The sequence below is a fragment of the Caenorhabditis briggsae genome (assembly GCF_000004555.2).
Source record: "Caenorhabditis briggsae complete genome, chrV, whole genome shotgun sequence".
In the NCBI taxonomy this organism is placed as follows: domain Eukaryota; kingdom Metazoa; phylum Nematoda; class Chromadorea; order Rhabditida; family Rhabditidae; genus Caenorhabditis; species Caenorhabditis briggsae.
Genome location: NC_013488.2, coordinates 6,422,548 through 6,439,912, shown reverse-complemented (window position 1 = coordinate 6,439,912; position 17,365 = coordinate 6,422,548). Strand labels below are relative to the sequence as shown.

Below are 17,365 nucleotides of genomic sequence, written 5' to 3'. Positions count from 1 at the left end.
AAATCTGAAATTTCCGAAATTCCACAAAATTGTTGAAATTATAATTTTCCGAAAATCCAAAAAATCAAAAATTCCCAAAATTTTGGAAAATTTTAAATTCTAAAAACTCCGGAATTACGAAAATTCGAAAACATTCAGTTATTTCAGAAATTGTAACATTCCAGAATTCTAAAAATTTGAAGAATTCCAAACAATGAAACTCCACAAATTTCGAAACCCAGTTTCGAAACCCAAATCGGTCCATATATCTTGGTTCCTGTAAAAGATATAAAAAAGTGGTCAACTGATAAAATATATTTGATATTATAATAAACATTTTGTTAGTTGATCACTTTTTGATATCTTCTACAGCAACCGAGAAAAATTGGCTCAAAGTTAGGGAAACCCTTCTATCTGTTTACAGTAATCTAATCTAGTCGTGTGGCTATAAATTATGGCAATTTGCGACAATAATTAGAAACTTATATCGGCGCTTCGGATCTTCAGCTTTGCTAGAAAATCCCTCTTGAAAAAAGAATCTGAAGGGAAAAAGCCCACCCACACCGTCCACTTTAAGTCCATATATCTCGATTTCTGTAAAAGATATCAAAAACTTGTCAACTAATAAAATATTGGCGATGTTATGATAAGCAATTTATCAGTTGACATATTTGTGATATCTATTACAGAAAGCAAGATATATGGGTTCGACCGTGCTGGGTGGGCTTCTATTAGTGGAAATACGGTAATCTTCTAATGAAAAGTTCAAAGTATTTCTAATGGAACCCAATTGATAGATTTTTGTGTCTTTTCCCTATTTTTCCGTTCACAACGTTACTTCGAAACGAGGAGATCGTCGCACTTTGAAAAAAGATAAATAGCGTTTTTTGTTCGGCGCTCCTCCGCCTCCCACCCAAAGTTCCCACTTGTCTTCCAACCCAATTTTTCCGGAAAAAAATTCAAAAAAAAAGATTCATGGTCCAATTTGCAAACTTTTTTTCTTCCTCCTTCCCACCAAAAAAAAACCAAACCCCCGCCATTTTTGGTCGACTACCGTTTCTCTGGGGAATTAAAAAAAAAAGAGATGTCATAAGATTTTCCGATTTTTTCTCTGTTTTGTTTCCCACTTTTCCGTTCGCTAGACTATTCAAAACACTGAAAATTCAACTTCCTTAAGACAAAAAATACTAAAACCCTGATAAAACTTTTATTCCTCTTTGTTCGATTTGGAGCTGATAACTGATAAAAATTTTTTTGTTATCAGCACCACCACCTCTCTTTTTGTTTCCGTTTTTGAAAAATCGATTTTTTTCAGAACTCAAAAAACTCATCCATCATTAATAATTGCATGCATTCTCGACACGAAAATCATGGTGAGCGGTTTTTTTGTTGAGAAAACGAAAAAAAATTGGTTGAGAAGCAGCTTCTAGAAGCCAGATGCGCTTTACCATTGTAAACCAACTCAAAAGCTCATAAAATCATTTTTAAATCACCCAGATGTTCCGAACCGGTTTGTGGTTTTAACTTTTTGTTTCGAATTCTGGCGGTTTTTTTTCTTGGAATTTCGAATATTTTTTTCTTTCTTTTTTCTCATTGTTTCTTCAGGAATTTGTGTTATAATCCAAAATTGAATGAAAAAATTAATTGGATTAAAAAAAAGATTTTCTGCGAATTCGTGCATTATTGCGCGCTGGTGTTTGCGGACGGGATACATTCAGATGAGCCACTCGGCGCGCTGTTGGCAAAATTTGAATTTCGTCGCCTGTTTTTAACGGATTTTGAAGATTTTGCTCATTAAGAAACCGTCCAATACACAAAAATCGTAACAAAAATCAGATTTTTCGCAATAAAAAACTGTTCAAGACCCAAAAATTTACGAAAATCAGATTTTTCGCTTTTCAACCAATTTTTCTCAATAAAACCACTCTAAAAAGGAAAAATCGAATTTTCCAGGCTGACTGTGACGATACAATGGAACAAAATGACTTTCGGGTCGTCACATCCTCCTCGGTCTATCGAAAAGTGTCCACGACAATATCGGGTGGGATGATTTCCAGTGCCGGAGGACAGAACGCCTACAGATACAGATATACGTTGGGAGATGTAAGTTTTTCATTGAATTTCTAGTCTTCTAAGCGATTTTCTTCATTCAGGTCTCCTCGACAAATGTAACATTGGACGTGAATGTTGGCACCGGTTGGACGCGAATACGACTGAAAGAAGTGCCCAAATTCATCGTGCACGCCTTCAACATGATCTGTAAATACGGAATGGACGTCGACGGAATCTTCAGAAAAGAAGGAAACTCAGCTCGTCTGAATCGCGCCGAAGTTCAGAATATTTACAAAGGAATCAGCGAAATTCCCAACGACTACACTGTGATTGACGTGTGTACAATGGTGAAGCGGTTTCTGCGCGATTTGAAACCGACACTTTTGGATTCCGACGAGTTTCGTGCACGTCTTCTGAAGAAGGCGTGCCAGGCGAGAATCTCGAATTGTTTTGTGATGACGCGAGACGAGATGGCGGATATGTTCTACACGGATGATGGCTCTAAAGAGCGACAAGCGCCACTGCTCTCCGATATTCACAGCTCCACGTTGGGCTATGTGATGCGACAGTTGTATCGGGTAAACCAGATTCGGTGAAATATGAAGAAAAAATATATACAAATTCAGATCTCCCTCCACAACGATCAACACAAAATGTCCATTGAAAACCTGGCTGTGGTTCTTGTTGGAAGCGTTTTTGGCGATGGAATTCACGATACCAAGAAGAGCGGTCAAGTGCGACGTGGATCCAGGGACGATATTTTGGCACAGAAGAAACAGGACATCGATGTGAACGTAGCGGCGGTGAAGCTCTTGATTACTAATGTAGGTCATTGTTGGAATATTTCAAAAATTGTTAATTTTGACCTTTTTATGATTTTTTGAATCATTTCAAGCCAATTTTCGAGTCATTTTAGAGCGTTTAAGCCTTTTTTGAAGTATTTTTTTATAATTTCAGCTCATTTTTAGGTAATTTTAAGCTATTTTCGGATCGGATCATAATTTCAGTTCTGAAAAAAATTTATTATCATTTTGAACCATTTTAAGCCATTTTTAAGTAATTTCAAGCCATTTTAGGTCATTTTAAGTCATTTGTGGGTCAATTCTAAGCAATTTTGGGTCATTTTGAGATAATTTTAAGCCATTTTCGTGTCCTTTAAAATCATTTTTAGATCATTTAAAGCCACTTTCGTATCAGTTGTAGCCATTTTCGGGTCATGTGAGCTATTTTTGGGCCATTTAAAGTCATTTTTGAGTCAATTTAAGCTATTTCTGTTTGATTTTAAGCCATTTTTGGTGATTTTCAGCCGTTTTTGGACCAATCATATTGGTCTACTAATTATCTAGTAGACTTGGAATTAGCAGACCAACGGTTTGGGTGTGCTTCTGAGATGCGCAATTAGCAGGCCTATATAATTAGCAGACTAATATTCTCGGATTTTTAAAATAAAAAGTTTCTTCCAGGCCAACCTGATTGGTGTCCGTCGTGATCCATACGTCTCCAGTAACGCGATGCTCCGAAGTTCGAGCGCAATGCCACGTTGCATGTCTAGTGGCTATGAAACTGGCTCATCTGACGCCGATTGCTTATCAACAAAAACGTCATCAACACTGAAGAGTGGGCAAGAACCAGGACCCGGTCCATCTTCCCACATTTATCGTCGTGACTCGGAAGCTGCTCATAAAATAGTGACCGCCCGGAAGAAGGGTGAAAATAGTTCGAAGAAGAAGAGATCCGCGTCGTTCCTGCCGAGTTTCCGGGACATACGGCATAGGTTGACGAATATGAAACGGGCTAAGAGTCCTAGTCCAGAACGTCTTCAGACTGGACATTCTGATGTGGAGCCCAAGTTCACTGATGAGTCGAACACAGCGTCCACGGCGTCTGGACGGCAATCCAGAAGCCAGCAGTCGCGACGTGGCAACACAAATGCCGCACCACGGCTTGTCAATAACCCATCAAAACCGACCATCGCCAAAATGTTCGACTCGGATTTGACGATTCCGAGCAGCAGAGCACTTCGAAGACTATCGGCTAGCGATCAGAATTCAGGATACGCCAAGCATCGGCTGTCGAACGAGCAAATGAGTGTAACCGAGTTTTTGATGTCCGAGCATGAAAAGGAGCTTTCGAGCGCTGCTCCAGCGCTCATAAACTCAAAAATCCGGAAACGAAATACAATGGTTTTGGGAGAGAATTCGAAATCTATAGCAAAACACACAAACCGACGCCATACCGCCCCCATCCATAATAATCGGCCACGTCGGAACCGACCGAATACCGTTGGCACCGGTCTGCCTCATCGGAAAGACTCGAACAATGGATCATCGATGGAGGAGAAGGAGAATCAAGGCGACGTTGAGACAGATGACACGCTGGAAGGCGTGGATCGCTCTCAATGGCTTCTGGAGCAGAAGGCGTTGGAAGCGAGATCAAGACGGGCGGGACGGAAGCCGAAGCGACCGAAGAGTACTGAGAGATCGATGGCGGTGGAGTCGACAATGTCGAAGACGGTGGAAATAAGTTCAGTTAATGAAGAGAAGACAACGATAGTGATGAGGAAAGATCTAGAAGAGGTGAAGAGCAAACAGTTCTGTGATATGGCCACATCCCCAATGGTTATGGATACCCCAAAGGTAGGGTTTTTTAGAAGAAGTTTGCAGAAGCCGTATTCTCTTTTCTTACAGACCTCTTCCCATGAAAACGGCCACGTATGGGTTGGCACGAAGCAAGTGGTCAATGTGACACCCACTCCGTCGATTGCCCGACGTCAGAGTCGTGCTAGACTATCCTACTCGAAGGCCACGGAGTCTCCACTAGATATGCCTGCATCAAGAAGAGAGTCGAGCCCATTGATGTCTCCCATATTGAAAAATGTTACGATAACTAACAACTCTCCGCCGTCTCAAGTGGTGACGTCTTCCTCGCCAAGACTCACCGCAAAATCCCACGTTCTCTCCCCTCTGGTCCTTCGGATGGAACATCTCTCAACACCGACACCCCCACCTATTCCATCCCATTCTCCACCGTACCTCACTCCAGCTCGTGAACCTGTCGCAGAGATGAAGAGAATCACAATCTCTGGCGTCCAACCTCGGCGACCACCGACACCTCCATCCCACCCCAAAATGTCGAATCCGTTCTCACCGAAACTTCCGATTCGATCCGTAACCATTGATAATGGATTTGAGCTTCCGTCAACGGCAAAGGCTCCAGAATTTAAGCCAGAAAGTGGACCGAACCTCTTCAAACTCCCCCAGTTGCCACGGAAAATGACAAGCCCATTAGCAGCATCCCAACGGCAACAACACTCAAAGTCTACCCTGTCCGTGAGGAGTCGTCCGAATCTTCGAGAATCGAAGAGTATCGACCAGGACGCACTTCCGCTGCGATCGGCGCCACTTCACGGATCCGGTCAGTTGTCACCGAGAAGTGCCGAGTATTTCGAGTTCGGAAAGTATACGAACGCATTGAGAACCGCCACTGATGAGTTTGTAAGTTTAGATTTCTTTAAATAGAACATTTTTGAACTTGGATTTTCAGGCCTTGCCAAATAGAAAGCTGTCAGTTGAGCCGCGCCCATCGGTAGCAATTATTCGAAGTAATAACTGCGGATTGGTTAGATCGCGAGTCCATCATTTTCAGGTAAGAAGGAACATGAGCTCCGCCCACCCTCGAATTTTTATTTTTAATTTTTTTTTCACGTCGTTAACCTTCTTCTTCATGAGATTTCCGACATTTTGATACCCATAATTTAGTGAGATTCTGAATTTTGACGTCTTCTGATTTCTGATTTCAATATTCTCCAAACTAGGACAATATGGGTATCAAAATGACGGAAATCATATAAAAAAGAGAGTTGGCGATGTTAAAAGTTCAAAAAATTGAGTGATCAGAATTCAGAAGACGTCAAAGTTTTTGAAAAATTTTCTAAAAAATCGATCTTTTCTAGGAAATCGAACAGCTCCAACGCATCGACTCCTCGATGAGCGGCCGTCTATCAGCACTGTCGCAGACATCGCTCCGAAGCAGTGACACGCATCCATCGTCGTCGGATCGATTCTCCGATGTCTCCGATCTTCGACATAATCTGACGTCATCTGAGTCGAACCGATCGCTGGAGTCCACACCGTCGACACCTACAGCCACAGCTGCCACGTCACGAGTCGATTCTTCTCACCATTTCTAAATATTCGTGTACTTTTTTTTGTCTACTTCAATTATCCGGGTATCCACTTCACTTTCTCTCTCTCTCTCTCTGTCTCGCATTATGATTCTCACTTCTGACGCGCCCCAGGCGTTCTTCTTCTTGAGACGTACTTGAAATCTCCATGGTCCCTGTCTCTCTTTATAAAGTCTCATTTCTCATATATGTCCGAAATTTCTTCCATCTCGCTCGCTCGCTTCTTTTTTTCTGGTGTGCGCATCAATACCGCACGTCTTCTGGCTCGCAGTTCGAATTAGAATTCACCACATTTTTCTTTATTTTTCCCTCTCTCTTCATCTGTTTCTGCACGTCTTCTCGTCATCAGAGCTCCCACCACTACCACATCACTACAATTTTTGTAGGCACCTAGAAAACACAATTTGCCTCTTTTCTTTCTTCCCATATAGCTCTGTCTCTCTGTAATTCTTCTTGTCTCGTCTCTCTTTGGTATCAGAGAAATGAACCATCCCAACCACCATCACTTTTATTTTCATTATTATATCATGTGCTTTACCTTTCCCATTCCCATCTCCCTCTCCATCGCACCTCTTTGTGTTTCGAATATTTATTTGTATTAAGAAAAAGAGAAACTCGTAGAGATGAAACAGATTCGTCAAGATGATCTTGATTCTAAATGCAATCGGAAGTCAAAGGATGGGATGTGGGAATCAGGAAATGGTTCTGAATAAGGAGCTGAATCTAAGACGCGATTGAAAGGGTGGCTTGTTAGGATTATCAGAAGTTAAAGGAAAAAGAAGAAATCGATCTAAAATAATATGTACGTGAACTTGCAAATCATTTACGTGTCCTTTCAAAAATAAAATTTACGTGAATTTTTTATAAATACGTGAAGTTTGAAAATTGCATTACGGTGTTTTTTTTTGGGACTTCGTGCGAATGCGTCCTAATGCGAATATGCCGTAGCGAATTTAAACTACGGTAAAATAGTGGAAAAAAGCGCGGGAAAATTTTATTTAAAAAAAACAACCGTGATTTAAGTGAAGTTAAAAAAATTAAGTGAATGAAAAAAAATCGATTTAAAAAAACACGGCGTTTTTTCCCGGGAAGTTAGAAAAATATTTTTTGCGACACTTCGAAACCAGTCATTTCGAAACCGCGACATTTCGAACCAGCCCGGTTTCTTGAGGCAAAAATTTATAAGTCTTTGAGAGGAAGCTGGCTTTTTGAAATCATTTTACCAAAAATTTCTTTGTTTTCATATTTTTAAACGGTCTTGGGATAAATTCCGTGCTTTAAAATAAATATTTTGAAAAAAATGTATCAAAAATCAACAGAAAAATTTTGAAATATTTGGTGCCCGGGCCGGGCCGGTCCGGAGAATATTTTCTCCAGCCCGGCCCGGGCAGTGATTTAGCAAGTATGGGGTTTTCAAATATGCGTCTTCTGATAGAACATATTCTGAAATTCGAAAAATTCAGAAAGTTTTATTTTGAAAAAATTAAATTCAGGGTTTTTTTTCGGATTTCAAAATGTGTTCTATAAGGAAAATCGTATTTGAAGCCCTAAAATAGCATTTGTAGTCTGAAATTCATCCCTTCGTCTGTATTACCACTGTTTCGAAATGACTGGTTTCGAAGTGACGCGGAGCCAAAAACTACATGGATGAAAAACAACTATTTTTATGAAGTGAAAAAATTAAGTCAATACAGTTATTTTGGGTTCCCAATAAGCTCCGCCCCATTCATCAAACATTTCGATCTCAGAAAGGGGCGTGGCTTATTTCTCCAATGTTTCTTCCATAGGAGGATGTTCAAAGAGCACGATTTCCAGATTCTTAATTCCCATCAAACAATTTTTTCCTATATCCTTATAATTTATGTGCAAAAGATCCAACTCTTCCATCTTCATCTTCTTCCACTTCTCTCCTTCCTTCCTTCTTTCGCTACTTCATTAAATGAAGTATCATTAGGCGTCCCGTCCCACATACTCACACTATCTATTTTGTCTTGTTTTCCGCTTCTCGCTCTCTCCCCGTCATTTATTTTATTTTTTCGTTTCTAATTAGCTTTTAGTTATCTGAAAAATAGAGAACGAAAAGAGGTGTTTGCCTTCTTCTCCCTCATTTCCATTTTCATTATTTCTCCCCGTTTTTATACGAGCCCTAGAAAGCAGCGATAGTTTCTGCTCGCTCGATAATGAGATTTGAAATATTCAATTATTTTTTTAGTGTTCGCTGCGGCCTGGTCAAAATTCTTGATCATTCAAAAATACGTCTTTCAGAACCTACCACCTGGTGGGAAAGACAAAGCTAGCAGAAATGTTTTCGTAAGTTATTGAAGACTTGGTTTCGGTTGTTTAATGATTTTTAAGTATTTCAGTGTTTTTTGCATGTCGAATGCTTGGTTTTTGTTGTTGTGTGTCTTGAATACCAATGGTACTTAATTATTCTGAATCATATCTACCGTAATCACTATAACAGAGCAAACATCATAACTTTCAACGTTGACCCAATTTATCTAGATTTCCGTGAGAGATATCGAAAAACGGTCAACTATCAAAATATTGTTGATATCATATGAAACATTTTGTCAGTTGACCACATTTAGGTATCTCTTACAGGGAATGAGATATATGGGCTCAAAGTTGAATGTCTGGAGACATTATAGTAAAGTTTTTTGGTAATACAGTAGTACTCCACAAAAAATTCCACCCATTGTTTTCCATTTGACACCTATTTAGGTGAATACTCGTGAAAAATATTGCCTGCGGATCATAAAAGAAACAAAAAGTTGTCGGGCGAAACATCGTGCTATCATGCTCATTGCAATGGCGTATATGCGGAAAAGCAACTTTAAAAAAGCTCATGAGGAACATATGACATAATTGATTTTATTTGAGAAACCGAGATAATATCAACATAAAAAGTAAAAGTCTCCCTTCGAAAAAAAGTTTGAAGTCATCAACATGATCCAGAAATAAGAAATCTTTTTGGAGTTTTTGGGCTATGGACCGGAATCTTGATTCTGAAATCCAGAATACAAAATCCGGAATCCAGAATACAAAATCCGGAATCCAGAATCCAGAATCCGGAATCCAGAAACCAGAATCCAGATTCCAGAATTCAGAATTCGGAATCCAAAATCCAGAATCCGGAATCCAGAATCCAGAATCCGGAATTCAGAATCCAGAATCCAGAATCCAGAATCCAGAATCCAGAATCCAGAATCCAGAATCCAGAATCCAGAATCCAGAATCCAGAATCCAGAATCCAGAATCCAGAATCCAGAATCCAGAATCCAGAATCCAGAATCCAGAATCCAGAATCCAGAATCCAGAATCCAGAATCCGGAATCCAGAATCCAGAATCCGGAATCCAGAATCCAGAATTCGGAATCCAGAATCCAGAATTCGGAATCCAGAATCCAGAATTCGGAATTCAGAATCCAGAATCCAGAAACCAGAAACCAGAATCCAGAATCCAGAATCCAGAATCCAGAATCCAGAATCCAGAATCCAGAATCCAGAATCCAGAATCCAGAATCCAGAATCCAGAATCCAGAATCCAGAATCCAGAATCCAGAATCCAGAATCCAGAATCCAGAATCCAGAATCCAGAATCCAGAATCCAGAATCCAGAATCCAGAATCCAGAATCCAGAATCCAGAATCCAGAATCCAGAATCCAGAATCCAGAATCCAGAATCCAGAATCCAGAATCCAGAATCCAGAATCCAGAATCCAGAATACAGAATTCGGAAATCACAAAGACATGAACTGCAAAAATAAAGTACCAAAGTGTTCTAAATTCTCGGTGCAGTTTTTATCAAATTTTTGAAATACTCATCCTAGATCCTTTACATCCCCTTGGAATCTATAGATTCCATGAATGCTCGAAATAACAAAAAGAAAGAAAGGAGCAACCAAAAATATGCTACATGTATTCGATTTCGTGTATTTCTCCCATTTTTCACACACCCCCTTTCCGATTGAACTTCACCAGCCTCCTTCTCTTTTTTGTTGTTTTTCAAGGGCTCAAATCCAATTTTTTCAGTTTCATCTTGATACCAAACAGAGATATGGTGTTGTTTTTTTTGTTGTTGAGACGAGTGCGTAGTAGCCATTATTTTTTGTTTTTTTGGTTGGATCTGGGTTGGGGGGTTTTTTTTTGAGAAACGTATAATTAAAAAACCTAGAACCAAACCATATAACGACAGGTTAAAAAGAGGGTCCCCGGCTATATTTCTGTTAGAGGGTCCCAATTTTTTAATTTTTTAAAAGGTTCCCTAATCTACAGTAGAATAGATCAGAGCAAGTCTACCGGTTTTTGAGTATCGCTAATGACTCCACAAACTACACTACTTCCCAAAAAATTATAATGAAGTCCTGTGCCAAAAATTCCTTCATATTTGCCAAAAGAGCACCACGACGGCTCCATTTCGCTTTTCCTATTTTTTCCAAGAGCAAATAGCTAATCGTAGTCGACTCGAATTTCCTCCGTTGTTTGGGCCAAGATGAGAAAATAACTTGGCATCGAAAGACTCTGAAGATTATTCTACCGCAGACTTTTTTTGTAGTCAGAAGACGTTATGATCAATATTTCTAAGAAAATTTGGAGCTACAAGGGGGAAAATTTGGAGCTACAAAATTTGGAGCTACTTACCCAGCACATACATTTTCAGTCGATTTTCTGTCATTTTGATCATTTTCAGAACTCTGGATTTCGGCTTTCAGTTTCCGATCAGTTTGAAAATTTTGAATGGTGTAAAGCAAACCTAGATTGAAAACTTTGCATTCACAGAATTTTTTGAAAATTCATAGTTTTTCAGTTTTTTGCCGATTTCTGAAGGACACCCCTTTCTCCTGTTTTTGTACTGAAAAAGTTAAAAATGCAAGTAGCTTTCAGAAATTGACACATATCTCAAAAACTAGGATTTAAAAAATTATATGAATGCGAAGTTTTCAATCTAGATCTGTTTTATACTTTCCTAAACTTTCAAAGTGAATGGACACTTGACAGCCGAGATCCAGACTTCTGAAAATGCCGAAATCAACTGAAAAATACGTTTTTAAGTATCTTATTTTACTGTAAATCAACATGAAAAACGCCTTGCGATTTTTTTCCAAGTTTGAGCATATTTTTGAAATTTCGATTCTCAGTTCTACAGGTTGCATATACTGTAAAACCTGTATTAGAAGGGCCGGTCCTTCTATAGGCACCTTCAAATGACCCTTATATTACGAGGTTTCAATCAGAGTTCTATTTTTCCGATAATTTTCCAAAATATCTCATCGATAAAATCGGTGAATCTTCGTTGAAAATTCAATTAAAAATTCATAAGTTTCACCAAAATTGAGCAAGTTTTTGAGCGAAAAAAGTAATTTCTGGAATTTTTCTATCAGGAATTAAGGGGGTCATCACATTTTTCCAAGCCTCTCTCGTGCTGCTCTTCTAAAGAAATCTCTGAACTTTTTCATTTTTTCCAGCTCTGAACCAATCTGACCCGCTTTCTTCTTTTTTTTGCAATCCTCCACCCCCAACCAAAAAGTTGTCTGATCTTTTTCTTTTTTTCATCAATGGAAAAGCGATGAAAAATTGAATAGGCTCAAAATGAGAGACATCTCCTTCTTCTCCTTCTTCTTCTTTCACAATCAATGCCTCCTCTGGTTCCAACCATTTCTGGGGAACCCTCATTTTCTATTCTTCGAGTCTCTAGGAGAGAAGCGACAGCGAAAAAAAAAATTGAATGAGAAAAATTTATTTGTTTGGCGTATCCTATCCTCTCTCTGTGTGTGTGGATATGTCAAATGCTCTGTTTTGTTATTGAATGGATTCCAACCCCATTGCAAACGGATACACATGCCCCAGAATGGATAATATTACGGATATTATTCAGGCCAATTTTTTTTCTCCCGGGATCTCGTTATACCCCAAACAGTCAACTTTGAGCCACTATATCTCATTTCCTGTAAAAGATGTAAAAAAATGGTCAACTGACAAAGCGTTTATTATAAAATGAAAAATATTTCGTCAGTTGACCACTTTGGTATATTTTGCAGGAACCGAGATAACTTGGTTCAAAGTTAAAAGTTAGGGGGTTATTCTGTGTACTGTAGTTACTGTATAAACTCGACAATATATATCTTATATCTCATTTCCTGTGAATGATATCAAAGAGTTATGAACTGATAAGATGTTTTCTAAAACTTCAAAAATATTTTGCTATTGTCTATTCAAAATAATCGCGCGGATGAACGAGTAAAAAAACGTGTAGAGAGTATCAAAACCTGTAGAGGCGCTGTAGAGACGCAGACATTTTCACTCGTTCACTCGCGCAATTATTTTGAATAGACAATAGTGGACCATTTTTTGATATCTTTTACAAGAACCGAGATAAATTGACTCAAAGTTATAAGTAGAACCAAGATAATTAGTTTTAATAATTGAAGAGGTATTTTTGATTTTTACACTTCAAGTATAACCTGTAATAGAAGGGCTCTTAACTTTTATTTTGATCCAATTTATCTCGGTTCCTGTGAAAGATATCAAAAAGTTGTCAACTGACAAAATCTTTTTGGTATAATAATACACATTTTGTCAGTTGATTACTTTTTGATATCTTTCGCGAAAAATGAGATATATAGGCTGAAACTTGACGGTTTGAGGGTGCCTTTGTATTAGAGTGTTGGCGATAACTGTAAAAGATTGGCTCCCAGCTTGTAGTCACAAAAAAAAGTAAAAATCTCAGTTTCAAAATCACTCTAAAATTATATTTGTATCTGAAAAACTACTCGAAAATCTTGTTTTCAGCTTTCTAAAAATCCTAAAACAATTTTCTACAAAATCGTTAAAAATGGATTATATTTTTTCAACAATTTTCTTTTTTAACTTTCAGAACACACACAATTTTTTTGGAGATTTCCAAAGAACACATTTCGCCCCAAAAAACTCGTCATAATCTCATCCCACTGATAACATGCATCATTCACCAACATTCATAATCATAATCATCATCGCTTTCTGTGCTCCTCACACCTTTTTAAATCCTCCTTTTCTTGTGTTTCTTCTTCTTCTTCTCCTTCCATTATCTGCGCCTCCACGTCTTCAATCCTCGTGCTCCTATCGATTCCGTCTGACACCCTCTCGGACTTGAGCACTCTTCCAGCTGTTGTAAATGCTTCGCGTGGACCCAACGACTTCTATTTTCCTATTCACATGCACATAATAGTGAGAAAAAGGAGGGAGGAGGAGGAAAGAGAGGAAAGAGAAGAAAAAGGTTTTTGTACTTTTGGACCTTCTGGGAACCTTTTTATGGCTCTAATTTATGATTTGAGGTGTTTTTCATCTCTCTTCAAAACTTTCTATCTGACATTCTCGATTTTTTTGAGCCCTCTTCCCCTTTTTCAATTCTCCTTACTCACACTTGACAAGTTCAGTTCAGCTGTCATGAATGGAAAAAAGAAAAAAAAAACTTTATCCTCTTTTTTTCCTTTCTCTTATAAACCATTCAAGTGCTCTCTTTCGTTTCAAAAATCTTCCCTTTTTTCTTTTTTCCTTTTTTTGCCAAAAGCTCCACTGGATTATCATGAAAGGAGAAAGAGTTCTTTTCAGAGAGTCTGCCTTTGACATTTTTGACACTTTTGGTTTTCATTCTTCATGTTCGCTTATAGGAGTTGGGAAAAAAGAACATTCTCACTGACTGAATGTTCTAGAACTTTTGAAAGGCGATAGTAAACTAGAGGTTATTATTTTTTCAAATATCCTTTTTTAATTCCATGGGTTTTACAAAAATAGTACTTTATTAGACCTCCGTTTCACTATTACTTTATTTTCTCAAAAATATAGAAGCCCATCGAAACCGTCTTTTTTTGAGCCTAATTACCTCGATTCTCGTGAAAAATATCAAAAATTGGCCAATGATAAAAAATTGCCGGTATTATGATACACAATTTATTAATTGGCAAAATTTTGATATTTTTCATGAGAATCGAGATAATTAAGCTCAAAGTTGACAGTTTGGGTAGTCTTCTATTAGAGGAAGTACGGTATTCATGTCTGGTGGAGACGAAAATGTATTTAAAGCCGCGCTATTGGTCTTGCAACAAAATTTCATGTGTCTTTAAATTTTCCAGTTTTTTCGGAAATAATCATTTTCAGCCTATTTTTCTTAATTTTTTTGACGAAATCAGCCAAAATGAACAAAAACGAGAAAATTGTCGAAAATCGAGAAGATTAGGCTTAAATTATTTAGTTTCGAAAATCTTGTAGCTTCAAAGGCGCATGGAGTTTAAGAGCACAGGTCGACGATGCGCAGACCAAAATTTATAAGACATTTTCAGAGAGATAGGTAAACTCATTTCTATTTTTTTGGTAAACCCATTCCGTTGTATTGAGAATAATAAAAACCTTTTCCCTTCAAGCCTCCATCATTTTTTTTCAGCGTATTATTGTTGGGGTAAGCCCCTCCACCACACACTTCTCTCCTCTCAGCTTCCCCCCGTTGCTTCCTTTTCACGAAATTTTCACTCTTCTTCTTCTCTTCTTCACTCTGCTTTGTTCTTCCAGCCCAAAATCGAGAATTTCCTCTTTTTTTGAATGGGTGATTGAGTGAGAGTGTGAGAGCGGGGGACATTCATTTTCACACCTTTTTCTGTTTTTCTCGCTCTTTTTGTGTTCCAGACAAAAAGATTTCAGACAGGACAAGAATTTATTTTCCATTATTTCAGTTTGCACTAAAAATACAAAAGCGTTATCCATTAATGCACGAAATTCCATTTTTTAACTATTTTTCAGTTTTGAAAACTGAGAATTTTACTATTTTTCTTGTGAAAAAAGCTGAAAACCCAATTATTAAACATAATGTAACCAGTCTAAAATGACCGTTTTGTCGACTTTGAGTCAATTTATCTCAGTTCCTGTGAAAGATATCAATAAGTAATCAATTAACAAAATGTCTATCATAATATGAAAAATATTTCATTAGTTACACTTTCAGGAAATTTCCAAGCTGGAAGTTCCAAAATTTTCAGTGACTTTTTCGATTTTTCAGTTTGAGGCATCTAAATTCAAGTTTAAAAATTCTATAGTTCAAAAAACTGGCAACCCAACTTTTTCGTCTTCTCATCTATTTTTTCACGTAACTTTCGAAAAAAGTTGCATGCATAAAACCTAAAAATTATTCATGAGATGCTCCCTGAATAAATTAATTTGCGAAAAAATTGGAATTACCACTGCAAGTCTAATAACACATCACTTTGAACTTTTGACCAAAAACAAAAAATACCTAATTCCCCTAAAGAAAAATGACACCAAAGATTTTGATCAGGTCGTGTGAAAATGCGAGAAAAAATATTCCAGTGAGACTTCTCCCCTGCTTTTTCGATGTCTTAGTGCTTCTCAATTTTTGCTCACTCATCTATTTTCTTCTTTTTTCTTTTTTTGGGACCGCCCGTTTCTTCTTCTTCTTTCTTCTCCTAACGAAGTATTTACGCATTGCTGAGCTCACATTAGTGGTTTGAATAGATGGATGCTCCCTTGACTCCTTTTTCATCTTTTCTCGTTTCCAAAAAGAAAAAACATGGGTTTCTTCCTTTTTTGTTGATAAAAATGGGTGTTCAGAGAGAAAGGAGTTATTGAACCTATCTAAAAGGCGCCATAACCAAAAAGGTCTCGTTTTCTATAAGTTTGTCAAAAAGAAATCATAGTCTTTTAAACAAAAATATCCCAAAAACTAATGAAATTATCGTTTTTTCGACCTTAAAATTAGTTATCTTGGTTGTTGTCAAAGGTATCATATAGTCAACAATGTAAAAGATAACGGTTTGAAACATTTTATTGCGTTTCAGACCGTTAACCTTGAGCCTTTATATTTCATTTCCTGTGCATGGTATCAAAAAGGGGACTGACAAAATGTTGATCCCAATATTAGGCTTATTTTGCCAGTTAAGCACTTTTTGATATCTTTCACAGGAACTGAGATAAATAGGGTGAAAGATACAGGTTAGGAGAAATTTAATGCGAGTATTTTCTCTCTCTCTCTCTCTCTCTCTCTCTTTCACAACTCATCTCATTCAATTATTTTTGTCTCTATAGCATTAACCCGCATACTTTATATCATAACAAAACCATTTTCAGGTTATTTTAAACATACCCTCCAATTAACACATCTAACCATCTGAACTAACCAAATAGTATAAATACTAAACCATGTCAGATCCGGATTTCAGGTAAAAACGGTCTCGTGTGAACTTCTCAGTGACGTATTTACGTTTTTGCCGTGAAAAATGACCTCTATTCCAGTTTAGGGGTCCCAAGAAATTTGAAAAGACACTAAAAATAGGGAACCCTAAAAAAAGGTCCCTAAAAGAATGAGGGAACCTAAAAAGAATTGGACCGATGAAAAAATGTTCTTTTTTCAGAGTCTCCTTGAAATTCTTAAGACACCTAAACTGGAGTTGAGCCGAAAAGTGTGATCTAATTATGTCTATTGTGATGAGTGTGAGTGTACTTCTCGTGGTGATATGTAAAAATGTGAAAAGAAGTATTCACCTGCCATTGGCCAAGTTTCATTCAACTCGGGCTCTTTCCCACTTTTTAGAGCCCATCTATTGGAATTTCTAATGAAAATGTCCAACGACTTCTTACTTTCCTCCCCTCTATTCCCCTCTCATCATCATGTCTCCTCATTAGAAATTTCAGAGAAATACGAGTAGGGCCTCCTGCTTACAAGTCTCTCGGGTTCGGTAGTTATGTTTTCCCCGTTATTTCCTATGATATGTGTATCACATTCTTCACATCAACATATTTTTTGCTACGCTACATTCAATTTTTTTTCATTTCCGTCTCGTTTTTTGGTTTTTTCTCGTTATGTTCATCTGGTTATCCTGTGATGTATTTAAGTCAATTCGTTATGTAACAATGTATTTTGTGTGAAAAATTCATAGTATTCAGATTTTCGGTAATTCAAAAATTGAAGAAATCGCTTATTTGTCACGATTAAGCAAATCTAACCACCGCAAACACTGTATTAGAATGCCCCACCCGTAAATTCTAATTTTGAACTCAATTGTTTCGGTTTCTGTGAAAGATATCAAAAAGTGTTCAACTGATAATATGTTCATCATAATATCAAAAACCTATTGACTACTTTTTGATATCTTTCACAAGAAG

General features: G+C 37.6%; 2 protein-coding genes across 2 annotated transcripts; one reads left to right on the top strand and one right to left on the bottom strand.

Annotated features, from left to right (window-relative positions):
* Nucleotides 1-1,349: 1,349 nt before the first annotated feature.
* Cbr-rga-4 lies at nucleotides 1,350-6,220 on the top strand (the record flags this gene model as incomplete). The annotated part of the gene is made up of 7 exons (XM_045237153.1): nucleotides 1,350-1,352; nucleotides 1,843-2,082; nucleotides 2,133-2,609; nucleotides 2,658-2,855; nucleotides 3,495-5,525; nucleotides 5,575-5,676; nucleotides 5,984-6,220. 7 exons carry the CDS (start codon nucleotides 1,350-1,352, stop codon nucleotides 6,218-6,220), a joined length of 3,288 nt encoding a protein of 1,095 aa, XP_045093209.1.
* A 3,156-nt stretch (nucleotides 6,221-9,376) lies between these two features.
* Nucleotides 9,377-10,319, bottom strand: CBG06427 (the record flags this gene model as incomplete). Its single annotated transcript, XM_002647324.1, has 2 exons — nucleotides 9,377-9,972; nucleotides 10,172-10,319. 2 exons carry the CDS (start codon nucleotides 10,317-10,319, stop codon nucleotides 9,377-9,379), a joined length of 744 nt encoding a protein of 247 aa, XP_002647370.1.
* Nucleotides 10,320-17,365: the final 7,046 nt, after the last annotated feature.